Raw genomic sequence first — 20,999 nt, forward strand, 5'->3', positions numbered from 1 at the left:
CACCCTTTCCAGTTGTTCCTGTTACCCCAACCTGGATACTCAGCACGACCTCGCCAACACCCACCACCTTGCTGACATCTCCACACACCGGGGGCATTTCTACGCCTGTATCGACAACAGTCCCCACACCCACGGCATCAGAGGCTCCCACCAGCACCACACCATACACTACTGCTTCTACCATCTCGCAGACCACCACCACCACCACGTCGGGGACACCGAAACCCACCCCGACTACGATAATCAGCACGGTCTCACCAACAGCCACCACCTCCCTGACAGCTTCACCCACATCATCTGCTGGTAATGGCCTGAGCCGTGCTCTTGTGTGTTGCCTTGCTGTGGGAGCCATTGCGCTCTGCCAGCACCTGAAGTTGATCTATTGCATGCCTGGTACTGCCGGCAGCATGAATTGTTTCATAGTGTGCGTCCTCTGTACTAGCCCGATCCCATAGCGAGTCCTGTGGCTGGCTCGTTCTTGAGTCAGGAGCTGCCAGGTGTGTTAGTGAGAGACTTTTTGATCTTCCTAGTTAGCTTGAGAAGAGGGAGGTCCTTCAGCCTGGTTCTGCAGCGTTGCTGAGGCAGGCACTGAGCAGGCCACCAGTTCTGTTTCTCTCACCATGGGGCTTCATGTAGACACTGCGCTTCCATGGAATCAGTGTGTGAAGTTAGAGTAATGCTTGGTGAAGGGATCCTCTGTGTCATGATTTGTCCGGGCAGCATGCTGTTCAGCATTTCTTCTCTTTTTGTCCCCTTCTGTCTCCTTACGTGGAGGGAGGAAGGAATGTTTCCAGAGCAGGTTTCAGGGGAGGAGGTTCAGTTGAATGTTTGAGTCCATGTTTTGATAGTGGCTGTGGGCTGTCCTCTTGGTGTAAGAAGTCCCTGTGGTACTTCTGCGAGGGGGGAAGTGAGCCAGCATTGATTCGGGAGCATCTGCTGGCTGCCGAGTCCACAGCCTGCCCACACTCAGTGGTTTCTCCCTGAGTTAGCAGGGAGAAGTAGGTGTCAGCACAGGGTGAGACAGAGGCTGGAGGTAGCGCTGGATCCTACTTTGCCCGACATCCTATCCTGACGTCAGTGTGTACTGGTCATGAGAAGCTCGTGATCAGAGCCCCTGTGGGCTCACTGGAGGAACACATGCATCCCATCCCTAGTTCGGTGGCTGTTCCACACAAGAGTGTTTTGTGGGGCTGGAAGGGACAGTATGGTTATACAAGTGAGCTTTACTGTGGCTAGGCTGGGTCAACTACCGCAGCTGTGTGGCAGTGCTCTGAGTTGGACCCTACTGTGCAGCGTCCGTCCCATGTGTGAGCCTCAGTTCTGCTTTCAGCCTTTCCCAAGTCTTCCCAAGTCTTCCTAACTCTATATTTTGTTGATGTCTGCCGTAGGACCCTGCATCTGCATCTGGACTGACTGGATCGATGTGAGTTACCCAACTGGGGGTGCAGATGGTGGTGAAGATGAATCCTATGAGAATATCCAGAAGCAGGACCCTTCCTGGGAGTGTGCAAAGCCTGAGAATATTTCGTGCAGAGCAAAGGATTTCCCAGACACGCCCATCGAAGACTTAGGGCAAATCCTGGAGTGCGATGTTAACAAAGGGCTCATTTGCAAGAATAAGGACCAAGTGGTAGGGGGAGTGATACCCATGCCTGTCTGCATCAATTACGAGATCAGTGTCTGCTGTCTCCCAAACAGACCAGAGTGTATTCCGAGCACCATCTCTACTACCACTACCCCAAGCACCACGGTGGTCACTCTGCATGAATCAACAACATCCTCCACGCCAACACCGTCTGAAGTTCCCACCGGCAGCACGCCATACACCACTGCCTCTACAGTCTCGCAGACGACGACAGCGACCACTTCAGGCACACAGAAACCCACCCCGATCACAATAATCAGCACGGCCTCGCCAACACCCACCACCTTGCTGACATCTCCACACACCGGGGTCACTTCTCCCTATGTATCGACAACAGTCCCCACACCCACAGCATCACAGGCCCCTACCAGCACCACACCATACACTACTGCTTCTACCATCTCGCATACCACCACCACCACCACCACCAGCACCACTTCAGGCACACCGAAACCCACCCCGACCACCATAATCAGCACGGCCTCGCCAACACCCACCACCTCGCTGACATCTCCACACACCGGGGGCATTTCTACGCCTGTATCGACAACAGTCCCCACGCCCACGGCATCAGAGGCTCCCACCAGCACCACACCATACACTACTGCTTCTACCATCTCGCATACCACCACCACCACCACCACCACCACTTCAGGCACACCGAAACCCACCCCGACCACCATAATCAGCACGGCCTCGCCAACACCCACCACCTTGCTGACATCTCCACACACCGGGGGCATTTCTACGCCTGTATCGACAACAGTCCCCACACCCACGGCATCAGAGGCTCCCACCAGCACCACACCATACACTACTGCTTCTACCATCTCGCAGACCACCACCACCACCACGTCGGGGACACCGAAACCCACCCCGACTACGATAATCAGCACGGCCTCACCAACAGCCACCACCTCCCTGACAGCTTCACCCACATCATCTGCTGGTAATGGCCTGAGCCGTGCTCTTGTGCGTTGCCTTGCTGTGGGAGCCATTGCGCTCTGCCAGCACCTGAAGTTGATCTATTGCATGCCTGGTACTGCCGGCAGCATGAATTGTTTCATAGTGTGCGTCCTCTGTACTAGCCCGATCCCATAGCGAGTCCTGTGGCTGGCTCGTTCTTGAGTCAGGAGCTGCCAGGTGTGTTAGTGAGAGACTTTTTGATCTTCCTAGTTAGCTTGAGAAGAGGGAGGTCCTTCAGCCTGGTTCTGCAGCGTTGCTGAGGCAGGCACTGAGCAGGCCACCAGTTCTGTTTCTCTCACCATGGGGCTTCATGTAGACACTGCGCTTCCATGGAATCAGTGTGTGAAGTTAGAGTAATGCTTGGTGAAGGGATCCTCTGTGTCATGATTTGTCCGGGCAGCATGCTGTTCAGCATTTCTTCTCTTTTTGTCCCCTTCTGTCTCCTTACGTGGAGGGAGGAAGGAATGTTTCCAGAGCAGGTTTCAGGGGAGGAGGTTCAGTTGAATGTTTGAGTCCATGTTTTGATAGTGGCTGTGGGCTGTCCTCTTGGTGTAAGAAGTCCCTGTGGTACTTCTGCGAGGGGGGAAGTGAGCCAGCATTGATTCGGGAGCATCTGCCGGCTGCCGAGTCCACAGCCTGCCCACACTCAGTGGTTTCTCCCTGAGTTAGCAGGGAGAAGTAGGTGTCAGCACAGGGTGAGACAGAGGCTGGAGGTAGCGCTGGATCCTACTTTGCCCGACATCCTATCCTGACGTCAGTGTGTACTGGTCATGAGAAGCTCGTGATCAGAGCCCCTGTGGGCTCACTGGAGGAACACATGCATCCCATCCCTAGTTCGGTGGCTGTTCCACACAAGAGTGTTTTGTGGGGCTGGAAGGGACAGTATGGTTATACAAGTGAGCTTTACTGTGGCTAGGCTGGGTCAACTACCGCAACTGTGTGGCAGTGCTCTGAGTTGGACCCTACTGTGCAGCGTCCGTCCCATGTGCGAGCCTCAGTTCTGCTTTCAGCCTTTCCCAAGTCTTCCCAAGTCTTCCTAACTCTATATTTTGTTGATGTCTGCCGTAGGACCCTGCATCTGCATCTGGACTGACTGGATCGATGTGAGTTACCCAACTGGGGGTGCAGATGGTGGTGAAGATGAATCCTATGAGAATATCCAGAAGCAGGACCCTTCCTGGGAGTGTGCAAAGCCTGAGAATATTTCGTGCAGAGCAAAGGATTTCCCAGACACGCCCATCGAAGACTTAGGGCAAATCCTGGAGTGCGATGTTAACAAAGGGCTCATTTGCAAGAATAAGGACCAAGTGGTAGGGGGAGTGATACCCATGCCTGTCTGCATCAATTACGAGATCAGTGTCTGCTGTCTCCCAAACAGACCAGAGTGTATTCCGAGCACCATCTCTACTACCACTACCCCAAGCACCACGGTGGTCACTCTGCATGAATCAACAACATCCTCCACGCCAACACCGTCTGAAGTTCCCACCGGCAGCACGCCATACACCACTGCCTCTACAGTCTCGCAGACGACGACAGCGACCACTTCAGGCACACAGAAACCCACCCCGATCACAATAATCAGCACGGCCTCGCCAACACCCACCACCTTGCTGACATCTCCACACACCGGGGTCACTTCTCCCTATGTATCGACAACAGTCCCCACACCCACAGCATCACAGGCCCCTACCAGCACCACACCATACACTACTGCTTCTACCATCTCGCATACCACCACCACCACCACCAGCACCACTTCAGGCACATCGAAACCCACCCCGATCACAATAATCAGCACGGCCTCGCCAACACCCACCACCTTGCTGACATCTCCACACACCGGGGGCATTTCTACGCCTGTATCGACAACAGTCCCCACGCCCACGGCATCAGAGGCTCCCACCAGCACCACACCATACACTACTGCTTCTACCATCTCGCATACCACCACCACCACCACCAGCACCACTTCAGGCACACCGAAACCCACCCCGACCACCATAATCAGCACGGCCTCGCCAACACCCACCACCTCGCTGACATCTCCACACACCGGGGGCATTTCTACGCCTGTATCGACAACAGTCCCCACGCCCACGGCATCAGAGGCTCCCACCAGCACCACACCATACACTACTGCTTCTACCATCTCGCATACCACCACCACCACCACCACCACCAGCACCACTTCAGGCACACCGAAACCCACCCCGACCACCATAATCAGCACGGCCTCGCCAACACCCACCACCTTGCTGACATCTCCACACACCGGGGGCATTTCTACGCCTGTATCGACAACAGTCCCCACACCCACGGCATCAGAGGCTCCCACCAGCACCACACCATACACTACTGCTTCTACCATCTCGCAGACCACCACCACCACCACGTCGGGGACACCGAAACCCACCCCGACTACGATAATCAGCACGGCCTCACCAACAGCCACCACCTCCCTGACAGCTTCACCCACATCATCTGCTGGTAATGGCCTGAGCCGTGCTCTTGTGCGTTGCCTTGCTGTGGGAGCCATTGCGCTCTGCCAGCACCTGAAGTTGATCTATTGCATGCCTGGTACTGCCGGCAGCATGAATTGTTTCATAGTGTGCGTCCTCTGTACTAGCCCGATCCCATAGCGAGTCCTGTGGCTGGCTCGTTCTTGAGTCAGGAGCTGCCAGGTGTGTTAGTGAGAGACTTTTTGATCGTCCTAGTTAGCTTGAGAAGAGGGAGGTCCTTCAGCCTGGTTCTGCAGCGTTGCTGAGGCAGGCACTGAGCAGGCCACCAGTTCTGTTTCTCTCACCATGGGGCTTCATGTAGACACTGCGCTTCCATGGAATCAGTGTGTGAAGTTAGAGTAATGCTTGGTGAAGGGATCCTCTGTGTCATGATTTGTCCGGGCAGCATGCTGTTCAGCATTTCTTCTCTTTTTGTCCCCTTCTGTCTCCTTACGTGGAGGGAGGAAGGAATGTTTCCAGAGCAGGTTTCAGGGGAGGAGGTTCAGTTGAATGTTTGAGTCCATGTTTTGATAGTGGCTGTGGGCTGTCCTCTTGGTGTAAGAAGTCCCTGTGGTACTTCTGCGAGGGGGGAAGTGAGCCAGCATTGATTCGGGAGCATCTGCCGGCTGCCGAGTCCACAGCCTGCCCACACTCAGTGGTTTCTCCCTGAGTTAGCAGGGAGAAGTAGGTGTCAGCACAGGGTGAGACAGAGGCTGGAGGTAGCGCTGGATCCTACTTTGCCCGACATCCTATCCTGACGTCAGTGTGTACTGGTCATGAGAAGCTCGTGATCAGAGCCCCTGTGGGCTCACTGGAGGAACACATGCATCCCATCCCTAGTTCGGTGGCTGTTCCACACAAGAGTGTTTTGTGGGGCTGGAAGGGACAGTACGGTTATACAAGTGAGCTTTACTGTGGCTAGGCTGGGTCAACTACCGCAACTGTGTGGCAGTGCTCTGAGTTGGACCCTACTGTGCAGCGTCCATCCCATGTGCGAGCCTCAGTTCTGCTTTCAGCCTTTCCCAAGTCTTCCCAAGTCTTCCTAACTCTATATTTTGTTGATGTCTGCCGTAGGACCCTGCATCTGCATCTGGACTGACTGGATCGATGTGAGTTACCCAACTGGGGGTGCAGATGGTGGTGAAGATGAATCCTATGAGAATATCCAGAAGCAGGACCCTTCCTGGGAGTGTGCAAAGCCTGAGAATATTTCGTGCAGAGCAAAGGATTTCCCAGACACGCCCATCGAAGACTTAGGGCAAATCCTGGAGTGCGATGTTAACAAAGGGCTCATTTGCAAGAATAAGGACCAAGTGGTAGGGGGAGTGATACCCATGCCTGTCTGCATCAATTACGAGATCAGTGTCTGCTGTCTCCCAAACAGACCAGAGTGTATTCCGAGCACCATCTCTACTACCACTACCCCAAGCACCACGGTGGTCACTCTGCATGAATCAACAACATCCTCCACGCCAACACCGTCTGAAGTTCCCACCGGCAGCACGCCATACACCACTGCCTCTACAGTCTCGCAGACGACGACAGCGACCACTTCAGGCACACAGAAACCCACCCCGATCACAATAATCAGCACGGCCTCGCCAACACCCACCACCTTGCTGACATCTCCACACACCGGGGTCACTTCTCCCTATGTATCGACAACAGTCCCCACACCCACAGCATCACAGGCCCCTACCAGCACCACACCATACACTACTGCTTCTACCATCTCGCATACCACCACCACCACCACCAGCACCACTTCAGGCACATCGAAACCCACCCCGACCACCATAATCAGCACGGCCTCGCCAACACCCACCACCTTGCTGACATCTCCACACACCGGGGGCATTTCTACGCCTGTATCGACAACAGTCCCCACGCCCACGGCATCAGAGGCTCCCACCAGCACCACACCATACACTACTGCTTCTACCATCTCGCATACCACCACCACCACCACCAGCACCACTTCAGGCACACCGAAACCCACCCCGACCACCATAATCAGCACGGCCTCGCCAACACCCACCACCTTGCTGACATCTCCACACACCGGGGGCATTTCTACGCCTGTATCGACAACAGTCCCCACGCCCACGGCATCAGAGGCTCCCACCAGCACCACATCATACACTACTGCTTCTACCATCTCGCAGACCACCACCACCACCACGTCGGGGACACCGAAACCCACCCCGACTACGATAATCAGCACGGCCTCACCAACAGCCACCACCTCCTTGACAGCTTCACCCACATCATCTGCTGGTAATGGCCTGAGCCGTGCTCCTGTGTGTTGCCTTGCTGTGGGAGCCATTGCGCTCTGCCAGCACCTGAAGTTGATCTATTGCATGCCTGGTACTGCCGGCAGCATGAATTGTTTCATAGTGTGCGTCCTCTGTACTAGCCCGATCCCATAGCGAGTCCTGTGGCTGGCTCGTTCTTGAGTCAGGAGCTGCCAGGTGTGTTAGTGAGAGACTTTTTGATCTTCCTAGTTAGCTTGAGAAGAGGGAGGTCCTTCAGCCTGGTTCTGCAGCGTTGCTGAGGCAGGCACTGAGCAGGCCACCAGTTCTGTTTCTCTCACCATGGGGCTTCATGTAGACACTGCGCTTCCATGGAATCAGTGTGTGAAGTTAGAGTAATGCTTGGTGAAGGGATCCTCTGTGTCATGATTTGTCCGGGCAGCATGCTGTTCAGCATTTCTTCTCTTTTTGTCCCCTTCTGTCTCCTTACGTGGAGGGAGGAAGGAATGTTTCCAGAGCAGGTTTCAGGGGAGGAGGTTCAGTTGAATGTTTGAGTCCATGTTTTGATAGTGGCTGTGGGCTGTCCTCTTGGTGTAAGAAGTCCCTGTGGTACTTCTGCGAGGGGGGAAGTGAGCCAGCATTGATTCGGGAGCATCTGCTGGCTGCCGAGTCCACAGCCTGCCCACACTCAGTGGTTTCTCCCTGAGTTAGCAGGGAGAAGTAGGTGTCAGCACAGGGTGAGACAGAGGCTGGAGGTAGCGCTGGATCCTACTTTGCCCGACATCCTATCCTGACGTCAGTGTGTACTGGTCATGAGAAGCTCGTGATCAGAGCCCCTGTGGGCTCACTGGAGGAACACATGCATCCCATCCCTAGTTCGGTGGCTGTTCCACACAAGAGTGTTTTGTGGGGCTGGAAGGGACAGTACGGTTATACAAGTGAGCTTTACTGTGGCTAGGCTGGGTCAACTACCGCAACTGTGTGGCAGTGCTCTGAGTTGGACCCTACTGTGCAGCGTCCGTCCCATGTGCGAGCCTCAGTTCTGCTTTCAGCCTTTCCCAAGTCTTCCCAAGTCTTCCTAACTCTATATTTTGTTGATGTCTGCCGTAGGACCCTGCATCTGCATCTGGACTGACTGGATCGATGTGAGTTACCCAACTGGGGGTGCAGATGGTGGTGAAGATGAATCCTATGAGAATATCCAGAAGCAGGACCCTTCCTGGGAGTGTGCAAAGCCTGAGAATATTTCATGCAGAGCAAAGGATTTCCCAGACACGCCCATCGAAGACTTAGGGCAAATCCTGGAGTGCGATGTTAACAAAGGGCTCATTTGCAAGAATAAGGACCAAGTGGTAGGGGGAGTGATACCCATGCCTGTCTGCATCAATTACGAGATCAGTGTCTGCTGTCTCCCAAACAGACCAGAGTGTATTCCGAGCACCATCTCTACTACCACTACCCCAAGCACCACGGTGGTCACTCTGCATGAATCAACAACATCCTCCACGCCAACACCGTCTGAAGTTCCCACCGGCAGCACGCCATACACCACTGCCTCTACAGTCTCGCAGACGACGACAGCGACCACTTCAGGCACACAGAAACCCACCCCGATCACAATAATCAGCACGGCCTCGCCAACACCCACCACCTTGCTGACATCGCCACACACCGGGGTCACTTCTCCCTATGTATCGACAACAGTCCCCACACCCACAGCATCACAGGCCCCTACCAGCACCACACCATACACTACTGCTTCTACCATCTCGCATACCACCACCACCACCACCAGCACCACTTCAGGCACATCGAAACCCACCCCGATCACAATAATCAGCACGGCCTCGCCAACACCCACCACCTTGCTGACATCTCCACACACCGGGGGCATTTCTACGCCTGTATCGACAACAGTCCCCACGCCCACGGCATCAGAGGCTCCCACCAGCACCACACCATACACTACTGCTTCTACCATCTCGCATACCACCACCACCACCACCAGCACCACTTCAGGCACACCGAAACCCACCCCGACCACCATAATCAGCACGGCCTCGCCAACACCCACCACCTTGCTGACATCTCCACACACCGGGGGCATTTCTACGCCTGTATCGACAACAGTCCCCACGCCCACGGCATCAGAGGCTCCCACCAGCACCACACCATACACTACTGCTTCTACCATCTCGCATACCACCACCACCACCACCACCACCAGCACCACTTCAGGCACACCGAAACCCACCCCGACCACCATAATCAGCACGGCCTCGCCAACACCCACCACCTTGCTGACATCTCCACACACCGGGGGCATTTCTACGCCTGTATCGACAACAGTCCCCACACCCACGGCATCAGAGGCTCCCACCAGCACCACACCATACACTACTGCTTCTACCATCTCGCAGACCACCACCACCACCACGTCGGGGACACCGAAACCCACCCCGACTACGATAATCAGCACGGCCTCACCAACAGCCACCACCTCCCTGACAGCTTCACCCACATCATCTGCTGGTAATGGCCTGAGCCGTGCTCTTGTGTGTTGCCTTGCTGTGGGAGCCATTGCGCTCTGCCAGCACCTGAAGTTGATCTATTGCATGCCTGGTACTGCCGGCAGCATGAATTGTTTCATAGTGTGCGTCCTCTGTACTAGCCCGATCCCATAGCGAGTCCTGTGGCTGGCTCGTTCTTGAGTCAGGAGCTGCCAGGTGTGTTAGTGAGAGACTTTTTGATCGTCCTAGTTAGCTTGAGAAGAGGGAGGTCCTTCAGCCTGGTTCTGCAGCGTTGCTGAGGCAGGCACTGAGCAGGCCACCAGTTCTGTTTCTCTCACCATGGGGCTTCATGTAGACACTGCGCTTCCATGGAATCAGTGTGTGAAGTTAGAGTAATGCTTGGTGAAGGGATCCTCTGTGTCATGATTTGTCCGGGCAGCATGCTGTTCAGCATTTCTTCTCTTTTTGTCCCCTTCTGTCTCCTTACGTGGAGGGAGGAAGGAATGTTTCCAGAGCAGGTTTCAGGGGAGGAGGTTCAGTTGAATGTTTGAGTCCATGTTTTGATAGTGGCTGTGGGCTGTCCTCTTGGTGTAAGAAGTCCCTGTGGTACTTCTGCGAGGGGGGAAGTGAGCCAGCATTGATTCGGGAGCATCTGCCGGCTGCCGAGTCCACAGCCTGCCCACACTCAGTGGTTTCTCCCTGAGTTAGCAGGGAGAAGTAGGTGTCAGCACAGGGTGAGACAGAGGCTGGAGGTAGCGCTGGATCCTACTTTGCCCGACATCCTATCCTGACGTCAGTGTGTACTGGTCATGAGAAGCTCGTGATCAGAGCCCCTGTGGGCTCACTGGAGGAACACATGCATCCCATCCCTAGTTCGGTGGCTGTTCCACACAAGAGTGTTTTGTGGGGCTGGAAGGGACAGTATGGTTATACAAGTGAGCTTTACTGTGGCTAGGCTGGGTCAACTACCGCAGCTGTGTGGCAGTGCTCTGAGTTGGACCCTACTGTGCAGCGTCCGTCCCATGTGCGAGCCTCAGTTCTGCTTTCAGCCTTTCCCAAGTCTTCCCAAGTCTTCCTAACTCTATATTTTGTTGATGTCTGCCGTAGGACCCTGCATCTGCATCTGGACTGACTGGATCGATGTGAGTTACCCAACTGGGGGTGCAGATGGTGGTGAAGATGAATCCTATGAGAATATCCAGAAGCAGGACCCTTCCTGGGAGTGTGCAAAGCCTGAGAATATTTCGTGCAGAGCAAAGGATTTCCCAGACACGCCCATCGAAGACTTAGGGCAAATCCTGGAGTGCGATGTTAACAAAGGGCTCATTTGCAAGAATAAGGACCAAGTGGTAGGGGGAGTGATACCCATGCCTGTCTGCATCAATTACGAGATCAGTGTCTGCTGTCTCCCAAACAGACCAGAGTGTATTCCGAGCACCATCTCTACTACCACTACCCCAAGCACCACGGTGGTCACTCTGCATGAATCAACAACATCCTCCACGCCAACACCGTCTGAAGTTCCCACCGGCAGCACGCCATACACCACTGCCTCTACAGTCTCGCAGACGACGACAGCGACCACTTCAGGCACACAGAAACCCACCCCGATCACAATAATCAGCACGGCCTCGCCAACACCCACCACCTTGCTGACATCTCCACACACCGGGGTCACTTCTCCCTATGTATCGACAACAGTCCCCACACCCACAGCATCACAGGCCCCTACCAGCACCACACCATACACTACTGCTTCTACCATCTCGCATACCACCACCACCACCACCAGCACCACTTCAGGCACATCGAAACCCACCCCGACCACCATAATCAGCACGGCCTCGCCAACACCCACCACCTTGCTGACATCTCCACACACCGGGGGCATTTCTACGCCTGTATCGACAACAGTCCCCACGCCCACGGCATCAGAGGCTCCCACCAGCACCACACCATACACTACTGCTTCTACCATCTCGCATACCACCACCACCACCACCAGCACCACTTCAGGCACACCGAAACCCACCCCGACCACCATAATCAGCACGGCCTCGCCAACACCCACCACCTTGCTGACATCTCCACACACCGGGGGCATTTCTACGCCTGTATCGACAACAGTCCCCACGCCCACGGCATCAGAGGCTCCCACCAGCACCACATCATACACTACTGCTTCTACCATCTCGCAGACCACCACCACCACCACGTCGGGGACACCGAAACCCACCCCGACTACGATAATCAGCACGGCCTCACCAACAGCCACCACCTCCTTGACAGCTTCACCCACATCATCTGCTGGTAATGGCCTGAGCCGTGCTCTTGTGTGTTGCCTTGCTGTGGGAGCCATTGCGCTCTGCCAGTACCTGAAGTTGATCTATTGCATGCCTGGTACTGCCGGCAGCATGAATTGTTTCATAGTGTGCGTCCTCTGTACTAGCCCGATCCCATAGCGAGTCCTGTGGCTGGCTCGTTCTTGAGTCAGGAGCTGCCAGGTGTGTTAGTGAGAGACTTTTTGATCTTCCTAGTTAGCTTGAGAAGAGGGAGGTCCTTCAGCCTGGTTCTGCAGCGTTGCTGAGGCAGGCACTGAGCAGGCCACCAGTTCTGTTTCTCTCACCATGGGGCTTCATGTAGACACTGCGCTTCCATGGAATCAGTGTGTGAAGTTAGAGTAATGCTTGGTGAAGGGATCCTCTGTGTCATGATTTGTCCGGGCAGCATGCTGTTCAGCATTTCTTCTCTTTTTGTCCCCTTCTGTCTCCTTACGTGGAGGGAGGAAGGAATGTTTCCAGAGCAGGTTTCAGGGGAGGAGGTTCAGTTGAATGTTTGAGTCCATGTTTTGATAGTGGCTGTGGGCTGTCCTCTTGGTGTAAGAAGTCCCTGTGGTACTTCTGCGAGGGGGGAAGTGAGCCAGCATTGATTCGGGAGCATCTGCTGGCTGCCGAGTCCACAGCCTGCCCACACTCAGTGGTTTCTCCCTGAGTTAGCAGGGAGAAGTAGGTGTCAGCACAGGGTGAGACAGAGGCTGGAGGTAGCGCTGGATCCTACTTTGCCCGACATCCTATCCTGACGTCAGTGTGTACTGGTCATGAGAAGCTCGTGATCAGAGCCCCTGTGGGCTCACTGGAGGAACACATGCATCCCATCCCTAGTTCGGTGGCTGTTCCACACAAGAGTGTTTTGTGGGGCTGGAAGGGACAGTACGGTTATACAAGTGAGCTTTACTGTGGCTAGGCTGGGTCAACTACCGCAACTGTGTGGCAGTGCTCTGAGTTGGACCCTACTGTGCAGCGTCCGTCCCATGTGTGAGCCTCAGTTCTGCTTTCAGCCTTTCCCAAGTCTTCCCAAGTCTTCCTAACTCTATATTTTGTTGATGTCTGCCGTAGGACCCTGCATCTGCATCTGGACTGACTGGATCGATGTGAGTTACCCAACTGGGGGTGCAGATGGTGGTGAAGATGAATCCTATGAGAATATCCAGAAGCAGGACCCTTCCTGGGAGTGTGCAAAGCCTGAGAATATTTCATGCAGAGCAAAGGATTTCCCAGACACGCCCATCGAAGACTTAGGGCAAATCCTGGAGTGCGATGTTAACAAAGGGCTCATTTGCAAGAATAAGGACCAAGTGGTAGGGGGAGTGATACCCATGCCTGTCTGCATCAATTACGAGATCAGTGTCTGCTGTCTCCCAAACAGACCAGAGTGTATTCCGAGCACCATCTCTACTACCACTACCCCAAGCACCACGGTGGTCACTCTGCATGAATCAACAACATCCTCCACGCCAACACCGTCTGAAGTTCCCACCGGCAGCACGCCATACACCACTGCCTCTACAGTCTCGCAGACGACGACAGCGACCACTTCAGGCACACAGAAACCCACCCCGATCACAATAATCAGCACGGCCTCGCCAACACCCACCACCTTGCTGACATCGCCACACACCGGGGTCACTTCTCCCTATGTATCGACAACAGTCCCCACACCCACAGCATCACAGGCCCCTACCAGCACCACACCATACACTACTGCTTCTACCATCTCGCATACCACCACCACCACCACCAGCACCACTTCAGGCACATCGAAACCCACCCCGATCACAATAATCAGCACGGCCTCGCCAACACCCACCACCTTGCTGACATCTCCACACACCGGGGGCATTTCTACGCCTGTATCGACAACAGTCCCCACGCCCACGGCATCAGAGGCTCCCACCAGCACCACACCATACACTACTGCTTCTACCATCTCGCATACCACCACCACCACCACCAGCACCACTTCAGGCACACCGAAACCCACCCCGACCACCATAATCAGCACGGCCTCGCCAACACCCACCACCTCGCTGACATCTCCACACACCGGGGGCATTTCTACGCCTGTATCGACAACAGTCCCCACGCCCACGGCATCAGAGGCTCCCACCAGCACCACACCATACACTACTGCTTCTACCATCTCGCATACCACCACCACCACCACCAGCACCACTTCAGGCACACCGAAACCCACCCCGACCACCATAATCAGCACGGCCTCGCCAACACCCACCACCTTGCTGACATCTCCACACACCGGGGGCATTTCTACGCCTGTATCGACAACAGTCCCCACACCCACGGCATCAGAGGCTCCCACCAGCACCACACCATACACTACTGCTTCTACCATCTCGCAGACCACCACCACCACCACGTCGGGGACACCGAAACCCACCCCGACTACGATAATCAGCACGGCCTCACCAACAGCCACCACCTCCCTGACAGCTTCACCCACATCATCTGCTGGTAATGGCCTGAGCCGTGCTCTTGTGTGTTGCCTTGCTGTGGGAGCCATTGCGCTCTGCCAGCACCTGAAGTTGATCTATTGCATGCCTGGTACTGCCGGCAGCATGAATTGTTTCATAGTGTGCGTCCTCTGTACTAGCCCGATCCCATAGCGAGTCCTGTGGCTGGCTCGTTCTTGAGTCAGGAGCTGCCAGGTGTGTTAGTGAGAGACTTTTTGATCTTCCTAGTTAGCTTGAGAAGAGGGAGGTCCTTCAGCCTGGTTCTGCAGCGTTGCTGAGGCAGGCACTGAGCAGGCCACCAGTTCTGTTTCTCTCACCATGGGGCTTCATGTAGACACTGCGCTTCCATGGAATCAGTGTGTGAAGTTAGAGTAATGCTTGGTGAAGGGATCCTCTGTGTCATGATTTGTCCGGGCAGCATGCTGTTCAGCATTTCTTCTCTTTTTGTCCCCTTCTGTCTCCTTACGTGGAGGGAGGAAGGAATGTTTCCAGAGCAGGTTTCAGGGGAGGAGGTTCAGTTGAATGTTTGAGTCCATGTTTTGATAGTGGCTGTGGGCTGTCCTCTTGGTGTAAGAAGTCCCTGTGGTACTTCTGCGAGGGGGGAAGTGAGCCAGCATTGATTCGGGAGCATCTGCCGGCTGCCGAGTCCACAGCCTGCCCACACTCAGTGGTTTCTCCCTGAGTTAGCAGGGAGAATTAGGTGTCAGCACAGGGTGAGACAGAGGCTGGAGGTAGCGCTGGATCCTACTTTGCCCGACATCCTATCCTGACGTCAGTGTGTACTGGTCATGAGAAGCTCGTGATCAGAGCCCCTGTGGGCTCACTGGAGGAACACATGCATCCCATCCCTAGTTCGGTGGCTGTTCCACACAAGAGTGTTTTGTGGGGCTGGAAGGGACAGTATGGTTATACAAGTGAGCTTTACTATGGCTAGGCTGGGTCAACTACCGCAACTGTGTGGCAGTGCTCTGAGTTGGACCCTACTGTGCAGCGTCCGTCCCATGTGCGAGCCTCAGTTCTGCTTTCAGCCTTTCCCAAGTCTTCCCAAGTCTTCCTAACTCTGTATTTTGTTGATGTCTGCCGTAGGACCCTGCATCTGCATCTGGACTGACTGGATCGATGTGAGTTACCCAACTGGGGGTGCAGATGGTGGTGAAGATGAATCCTATGAGAATATCCAGAAGCAGGACCCTTCCTGGGAGTGTGCAAAGCCTGAGAATATTTCGTGCAGAGCAAAGGATTTCCCAGACACGCCCATCGAAGACTTAGGGCAAATCCTGGAGTGCGATGTTAACAAAGGGCTCATTTGCAAGAATAAGGACCAAGTGGTAGGGGGAGTGATACCCATGCCTGTCTGCATCAATTACGAGATCAGTGTCTGCTGTCTCCCAAACAGACCAGAGTGTATTCCGAGCACCATCTCTACTACCACTACCCCAAGCACCACGGTGGTCACTCTGCATGAATCAACAACATCCTCCACGCCAACACCGTCTGAAGTTCCCACCGGCAGCACGCCATACACCACTGCCTCTACAGTCTCGCAGACGACGACAGCGACCACTTCAGGCACACAGAAACCCACCCCGATCACAATAATCAGCACGGCCTCGCCAACACCCACCACCTTGCTGACATCGCCACACACCGGGGTCACTTCTCCCTATGTATCGACAACAGTCCCCACACCCACAGCATCACAGGCCCCTACCAGCACCACACCATACACTACTGCTTCTACCATCTCACAGAGCACTACCAGTGCCACTTCAGGCACACCGAAACCCACCCCGACCACGATAAGCAGCACGGCCTCGCCAACACCCACCACCTCGCTGACATCTCCACACACCGGGGGCATTTCTACGCCTGTATCGACAACAGTCCCCACGCCCACGGCATCGGAGGCTCCCACCAGCACCACACCATACACTACTGCTTCTACCATCTCGCATACCACCACCACCACCACCAGCACCACTTCAGGCACACCGAAACCCACCCCGACTACGATAAGCAGCACGGCCTCGCCAACACCCACCACCTCGCTGACATCTCCACACACCGGGGGCATTTCTACACCTGTATCGACAACAGTCCCCACACCCACATCATCAGAGGCTCCCACCAGCACCACACCATACACTACTGCTTCTACCATCTCGCATACCACCACCACCACCACCAGCACCACTTCAGGCACATCGAAACCCACCCCGACCACCATAATCAGCACGGCCTCGCCAACACCCACCACCTTGCTAACATCTCCACACACCGGGGGCATTTCTACGCCTGTATCGACAACAGTCCCCACACCCACGGCATCAGAGGTTCCCACCAGCACCACACCATACACTACTGCTTCCACCATCTCGCAGACCACCACCACCACAACCACCACTACTTCAGGCACACCGAAACCCACCCCGACCACCATAATCAGCACGGCCTCGCCAACAGCCACCACCTCTCTGACATCTCCATACACTAGGGGCACTTCTCCCTATGTATCAACAACAGTCCCCACACCCACATCATCAGAGGCCCCTACCAGCACCACACCATACACTACTGCTTCTACCATCTCACAGACCACCACCAGCACCACTTCAGGCACATCGAAACCCACCCCGACCACAATAAGCAGCACGGCCTCACCAACACCCACCACCTTGCTGACATCTCCACACACCGGGGGCATTTCTACGCCTGTATCGACAACAGTCCCCACACCCACGGCATCAGAGGCTCCCACCAGCACCACACCATACACTACTGCTTCTACCATCTCGCAGACCACCACCAGCGCCACTTCAGGCACATTGAAACCCACCCCGACCACCCTAATCAGCACGGCCTCGCCAACACCCACCACCTTGCTGACATCTCCACACACCGGGGGCACTTCTTCGCATGTGTCAACAACAGTCCCCACACCCACATCATCAGAGGCTCCCAGCAGCACCACACCATACACTACTGCTTCTACCATCTCGCAGACCACCACCACCAGTGCCACTTCAGGCACATCAAAACCCACCCCGACCACGATAATCAGCACCGCCTCAGCAACAGCCACCACCTCCCTGACAGCTCCACCCACTGGAGTCACTCCGAATGTATCAACAACCACTGGTTTTGGTACAGCCTCTCGATCCACTGGCGAAGTGCTCACCACCACTCTCAGAACCCCAACAATAATCATCAGGACCCCATCGCCTCCCATCTCTTTACCTATAGGTATGTGAACTATTTATTAATTGTCACTAAAAAGCATTTAGTAAGGCTTTTAATTAAATCAGGCTTGTTTCTGTGAAGAGGATCACATGGAAAAGTGAATTTTTCAGATACCAACATTCATCATGAACTGGGTTTTTCAGAGGCTTTGGTAAGTGGGTAAGCAACAGAGATGGCTCCATGTACTTCGTAGTTTTTGTGGAGCCCAGTAACCCTTAGCATGATTATCACTGGTTTGAGCATGCTTGATAAAGTAGCATCGGAAATAGTGATTCCTTGGGTATATAATTACAGCAATACAGAAGTAACCGAAGAAGATGCTGGCCCTCTTTATGATTGCTACTGTATTTAAGACTGCTGAGCTTTTCTCTGTAGTATAAATTTACTAGAAATTAGAGAGCTGGTATATCCAACACAGGTATTTGGTAAACTGTTTAAATCTCTTTTTATACAGAGAACATTTTGTTTATGAGGTATGCATTTTGTAAAATGCCATTAAGAAAGTAATTTCTCTATGATTACTGCCTAGTTCAATATCCTTAGGCCTTTTTAATAATTTATTTAATTTAGTAGAAGGAAAAAAATAATAACAGTAATTTTCTACTTGCTACTAAATAACATTTTTATATTCTCTTGAAGTACATCCAACCACTAGTACAGCAGTACCAACAAACACTACTACCAGTGCTACTCCTTCAACAACATCACTTCAAACAAATACGATTACAGAAATAACCAGTACAGTATATACTGAAACTACTGCTCCTACTACCCGACCACCAGGTCCAGAAGGGTCAGCAACCCCCATTTCAGTCACAACGTCCAGAGTAACGGAAACGGCACCCAGCACTGAAACCACCACTTTGGGATCACCCCTAACATCTGTTAAAACTACCACTGTGTTCACCTTGGCATCTGGAATAACTGAAACCACATCAACTGGTACGTTTACTGGATCAGCTGTTTCTTTCCCAACATCAACCAGCTTTACCATCCATTCTGGAACAACTTCTGCAGAGCCAACCTTATCTGCAGTGACCTCTTTTCCAGTTTTACCCACTACTTCTGGAACAACTCCAACACAGTCATTCACCACCACTTTTGGAACAACTTCTTCTAGATCCACCACCACCCCTGTAACCACCATCACCTCTTCACTTGTCTCAACTAGTACCTCTGGGCCAAGTACTGTCTCAAGTACAGTCAGCAGTTCAGGAACATCTACAGTTGCTACAACTACTTCAAGTTCAGTGCCACAAACAACTCCTGGAAAATATTGTACTATTTTCCCTGATCATACCATTTCGGTTAGTAAATTTCTTTTTTTTTTTTCTCTCCTTACTGATTTTCTTTGAAAAGAAGACTTGTAGAAGTGTTATTGCAAAACAGGGTTTTTAATTCTTGTATTGGCACATTCTGTATATTTCATTTACCTTATGCATAGTTACCGCATTAGTAATACAGAGTGCAGATATTATTCTGGATAGAAAAGGAAGTATCAAATAATTCTATTTCATGCTATTTTCTTGGATATTGGCATGACTTGAAGTAATTTTTTCATCTTGCAGCTCATATGCTAGTTAATTCTCTAAGGATAGGATTAAAATCACCTTTCTTCAGGAGTTCTATCACAGGTCAGTGTTTACTGTGTAGGAACTTTGGTGGAGAGAGAACTAAGGACTAACTAGTGCTAAATTGCCTTTTCCTTTTTAATAGACTGATACTGGGGTAGGTTTGTTTGTTTTTTTTTTCCAATGTCAGACTCCAGCCCAACAAAAAAAAAAAGTTTGGATTTGTTACAAATAGGCAAGTCTGGTTCCAAGTCGGGACTATGAAGCAAATGATATCGAAACATTCATGAGATTTGACCCCAGTTAGGAAACACTCATGGCACGTACGGTTCTAAATATTCTTCACAGCTAAGGTACTTGTAATGCTGCTTAGAGTTTCAGAGATAAAAATAAATTGTGGCTGAAAACTGATGAAAATTTGACAAGCTGTTTACCGTCACAATGCACACATAAAAACTCCTTAGACTTCGTATCCCAATTAGTATTCTCTGTTGCTTCATCTCTGTTTAATCTGTATTGAACATCTAGGGAAGGTGACAGAGGGAGTCCAGATGATGAGATTAGATTAGAACTCTAGCAGTTAGGCAGCTGAAGTTAAAAAAGACATTTACCCCATCTGATTACCATCATGACTGGCAATTATTGACTTTCACTAAGCACCTATCAATGAAGCTAGTTCATCTTACAGGCTTTGCTTATTCAGCTGAGTGCTGCACTTTGTTCCCATTTTCAGACTTCTGGGAAGAAAACCATCAGTAAATACCCTCTGTTTCATAACTCTATAAAAGGTATTCACATATAACTGTTACCAATCTGACAACTTCATGAGGGTCCTTTTTTTATTATTATTTCTTTCTTTCTCTTCAAATGCAGGCAGGTGAATCATTGTGGATTTGTAATTGCACAGAGGCGATATGTATAGAAGACGACAAATTTGTGCTGGTTCCAGTAATCTGTAATCCACCTCCTAAACCCACTTGTACCAATGGGCTTGCTCCTGTGCAAGTTATCGATGCGGATGGATGCTGTTGGCATTGGGAGTGTGACTGTAAGTATATAATTTGTGGAATAATTTGCAGAATCAATACTAGAAACAAGAGTAATATTTGTCATGGGACAAGGATTGTGCAAGACCTCAGGATTGTATGAGGCTTGTAACCCTTAGACTTCCAGTATTGAGTTATTTAGAATGCTACATTGATTTTTTTTTTAATTATTATTTTTTAGTTACTCTGGGCTTTTACTTAATTTGATAGTCATAATTTCTATGTAACTGCTGTCTTGCTAGCAATTGGTCTTCCAAAGTAGCATTTATATGTCCAGACACAGATATCTATAGGCTGGAGACCTACATGTGAGTGCTTGCTTGACTGTTTGTTGGTGTATTTCTAAGACAGTTCATCTTATTCTCAATTATGTAATAGAAATAAGTTGAATTTATCATGCCGTGATAGTGACTCTTTTTCTCCGTCTTTTATAGATGAGTTCCAGACACATTTTACAT

The 20,999-nt window shown here is 52.4% G+C and overlaps 1 protein-coding gene across 1 annotated transcript in view; it reads left to right on the forward strand.

Annotated features, from left to right (window-relative positions):
• MUC2 (mucin 2, oligomeric mucus/gel-forming) overlaps positions 1 to 20,999 on the forward strand; it is a 58,583-nt gene that overhangs the window by 27,347 nt on the left and 10,237 nt on the right. Inside the window, exons 31-40 of the mRNA XM_088525695.1 lie at positions 13 to 303; positions 1,371 to 2,684; positions 3,662 to 5,191; positions 6,187 to 7,389; positions 8,475 to 9,896; positions 10,982 to 12,274; positions 13,270 to 14,685; positions 15,753 to 17,927; positions 18,564 to 19,231; positions 20,369 to 20,543. Of these exons, the coding sequence (XP_088381821.1) occupies positions 13 to 303; positions 1,371 to 2,684; positions 3,662 to 5,191; positions 6,187 to 7,389; positions 8,475 to 9,896; positions 10,982 to 12,274; positions 13,270 to 14,685; positions 15,753 to 17,927; positions 18,564 to 19,231; positions 20,369 to 20,543 (11,487 nt within the window). The remainder of the gene's footprint in view (positions 1 to 12; positions 304 to 1,370; positions 2,685 to 3,661; positions 5,192 to 6,186; positions 7,390 to 8,474; positions 9,897 to 10,981; positions 12,275 to 13,269; positions 14,686 to 15,752; positions 17,928 to 18,563; positions 19,232 to 20,368; positions 20,544 to 20,999) is intronic.

This window comes from Tinamus guttatus, unplaced genomic scaffold, assembly GCF_059628265.1.
Source record: "Tinamus guttatus ecotype Peru unplaced genomic scaffold, ASM5962826v1 Tinamus_guttatus_pri_ptg000240l, whole genome shotgun sequence".
Classification (NCBI taxonomy): Eukaryota; Metazoa; Chordata; class Aves; order Tinamiformes; family Tinamidae; genus Tinamus; species Tinamus guttatus.